The sequence below is a fragment of the Hipposideros armiger genome, unplaced genomic scaffold, assembly GCF_001890085.2.
Source record: "Hipposideros armiger isolate ML-2016 unplaced genomic scaffold, ASM189008v1 scaffold_232, whole genome shotgun sequence".
Classification (NCBI taxonomy): Eukaryota; Metazoa; Chordata; class Mammalia; order Chiroptera; family Hipposideridae; genus Hipposideros; species Hipposideros armiger.
In genome coordinates this window covers 25,827-28,932 of record NW_017731582.1, presented here as the reverse complement: position 1 = coordinate 28,932, position 3,106 = coordinate 25,827, and the positions used below count along the sequence as shown (strand labels likewise).

General features: G+C 48.0%; 1 protein-coding gene across 6 annotated transcripts in view; it reads right to left on the bottom strand.

Moving 5' to 3' along the window:
* The window catches only part of EMC1 (ER membrane protein complex subunit 1), a 31,250-nt gene that overhangs the window by 12,541 nt on the left and 15,603 nt on the right, over positions 1-3,106 (bottom strand). For all 6 annotated transcript variants that reach the window (XM_019654897.1, XM_019654900.1, XM_019654899.1 and 3 more), the window contains 4 exons: positions 1,640-1,839; positions 1,346-1,495; positions 501-662; positions 25-144 (listed from right to left, as the gene is read on the bottom strand). In XM_019654897.1, the coding sequence (XP_019510442.1) occupies positions 25-144; positions 501-662; positions 1,346-1,495; positions 1,640-1,839 (632 nt within the window). The remainder of the gene's footprint in view (positions 1-24; positions 145-500; positions 663-1,345; positions 1,496-1,639; positions 1,840-3,106) is intronic.

Below are 3,106 nucleotides of genomic sequence, written 5' to 3'. Positions count from 1 at the left end.
CTGCCAGGATGCCCCCTTCCCTACCTTTCGAAGTCGATATCCACACAGCCGCCCCTGTTCTGCATCCACCAAATAGAAGAAGATGGAAGGGGCCAGCTCATGTAGCTGTCGCAAGACATTCCGAGTGGCTGGGAAAGCTGTGACCTTGAAAACCCCAGAGAGCCCAAGAAAAGAGTTAAAGGAGAAGGTTAGGAATGTCTAAGCCGTTTCTCAATGCTCATTACTATTGCCCACCAAAGAGAACCTTAAGAATAAAACAGCAAATCTTAAAAGAATTAAAAGTCTACTGAACTCGGTTAGGGCTTAAACTCAGTTCTGTTAAGACCCTGAGTTTTCACAAGTGCAGAAAGAGTGATCAAGTCGCTTAGATGCCCTTCAAGCCCAAACGAGCGCTGACTGCGGATAGCTCCCATGTCTGGTATACGGGCTGCTGTCTGACCTCCCCTCCCCTACGCCCGCCTCCCCTCAAATGTTATCCAGCCACTCTGAGGATGTCATACCTTGTACTCATCATCTATCAACAGCAGCACCTTGGCATAGTCTTGATCCATGATGGGGAGAAGCAAAGACTGCAAGATGGGGCGCTTCAGCACTGGGGGAGCCACCTGACTCCACTTCCCAAAAATGGGATTGAAGACATAGAGAGAACTCATGCCTGTCTCCTGAAACAGGCAGTCAAAGTGTCAGCCTCCACCAACATGGAAAGAATGCAAACCCAAGGGGGAAATCTGGAGAGCTGGGGTTCAGCTCAGCTGTACCAGACTCCTCTGTTTTTGCCCTCCTTGTGGAGAATAGTCTTGGCTGACGGTGAATGGTCCCTGAGGCTAATGTATCAAAAGGAAAAACAGTCCATCTTCCTCTTGACTCCAAAGCTAACCAAGAGCTGGGCATGCTGAGGAACCAATAAAACAGTCAAGAACCAATTCAGCAACCCCAGGGCAGCCATGCCAGCAGAATGCCTCCCAGCCCCCCTTTCTAACAATACCAGAATGAACCCACAGAAATCCATCTAACTCTGTAAGGAAGTTATGTTACATAAATAGCTTTATGTCCCGCTCTCCCTCATCTAGAGACGAGAAAACAGCTGCTCAGCTGCTAACAGTGTCCATGTTTGGGAAGACGGTGAGCTGGTTACTAGGGATCTGGTGAATCCCACCCACTTTCCAGTCAATCCCACATCAGTCCTGGATGGTTCTCCACTCAGGCCAAAAACTGGAAGAAACACAGCCCTAACCCCTCAATACCCATCTTTAATCCCCACAGAATTTCAAAGGCCTCGGAGAAGTTTAAATTATGAAACACCAAAAAGCCACACCACTTTGACTCAGATGCGAGGTGGCCTCACCTTGTCCTTTACAAGCAGGGTGCACTGTGGGGGGTGGGGGAAGTGAGCGGTGGTTCTCTGCACCATCAGTTTAAAGGAGGACTCTGGCTTGACATTGGGGAGATACTGTTTCCACAGGATGGTGCCAGAGCTGCTCTCAATGCCAAAGAGCTGCAAGATAAACAAACAACTGGCTCACTCCTAGAAAGACAAACCTAAGAACTGATTCTATCCATGAAAATTAGAACGGGCCCTCCCCGCTACCGCTCCTGGCACCCGAGAAGGTTTGGTATCTGGCGCTTAACTCCTTCTCACCTTGCCTGAGGCTGTCACCATCACCATCATCTTCTGGAGGTTGAATTCATCTCTGGCCAGGGTGTCAATGTTGATCTCATTCTTAATCTGACTTCGGGGCTTCCGAGCATCGTAGAACATTTTCCAGAGGTGGGAAGTCCACGCCTGCAGCAGGATGAGCTGGGACGACAGGCGTTTCAGGAACATCCCCAGCAAGCCATCTGGTACCAAGGGAAAGGCAACTGCAGCTGAGGCTTCCGCCCCNTAAGGAAAAGCAAATTTCCTATTAATAAATACAGATCAATTCCATTTCACTAAGAAAAACTGTCCATGAAACACATGTATATGTGTCCATTCAGCTGTTTATACAGTATTGTAAATACATAGAAAGGACAGTGGGAAGATGCACAGCCAACCCGACAGGTGGTCCACCTGGGGAAGCAGCTGGGAATGGGGCTGAAAGGGTCCGTTCACATTTTGCTTGCGCAGTTCTGTGTCAATTTAATCTTTTATAATGAGAATGGATTCATGTATTATTTAAATTTTACTTAAATAAGACTTTTTATTAAGAACAAGTAAGGCTTCATTGCCACGGGCTCCTGTGAAAACACCAGAACTCACTAAAAGACCCCCAGAGGGTAAGGTCCCCAGTAAACTCGCTTGGCGGTCACAGACTGTCAGACACGCTTGGCCTCGTCCCCATGTACGCCCTGCCTCCTTTGTCTGCCCTTGGCCATCGTGGACTCCGGTGACACCCTCAGGATGCCCACGATTCACGACACCCGCACTACAGCTCCTTCCCTCTAGCCACAAAGAACCGTCTCCTTCAGGGTCTCCTTTTTATCAGCTTGGAAGGACAATTTTTTTCACCCACAAGGGTAAAGAATGTATTTCTGGGTAGACCACTTCCTATGCTGTTTATGGTAAAGATTGGCTGCTGCAAAATGTCAAAAAGGGCACTGCATTTTTAAAATAACAACAGGTGAAACTTCGATGGCATTTCCCATGTGCTGGGCATAATGTGACTTACAGGTATTAACTCCCCGGCTCTTTGTAATAACCCTGTGAGGGAGGTACTGTGATCATCTTTTACAGACGAGAAAACAGAGGGCCAGAGAAGTCATATGCCTAAGGTCACAAAGTTAGTGAGGAACCAAGGTTTCATGCAGGCATCTCGGCTCAAACTCTCAACCTCTATACTACAGGGCCTCTGACAAGGCCCTGCGGGACAGGAAGGAAGGGCCGTCTGGTGAGGACACGCCACAAACTACTCCTCTACACAGCTCTGCTAACGAGGCCAAGACCAGGCCCTTGTGAACCTCCAAGCTGGATTTCAGAGCCAGGGTATAGCACTGTTTGCAAGGGTTGGACTCAAATATGTCAGGATCAGAACAAATCAATCCGATTTCTAGAAATAAAATTCAAAGCACACATTCTATCAGAAGTGGGTTAATAACATCATCTTCATATAGTAAGTACTATTGGGCC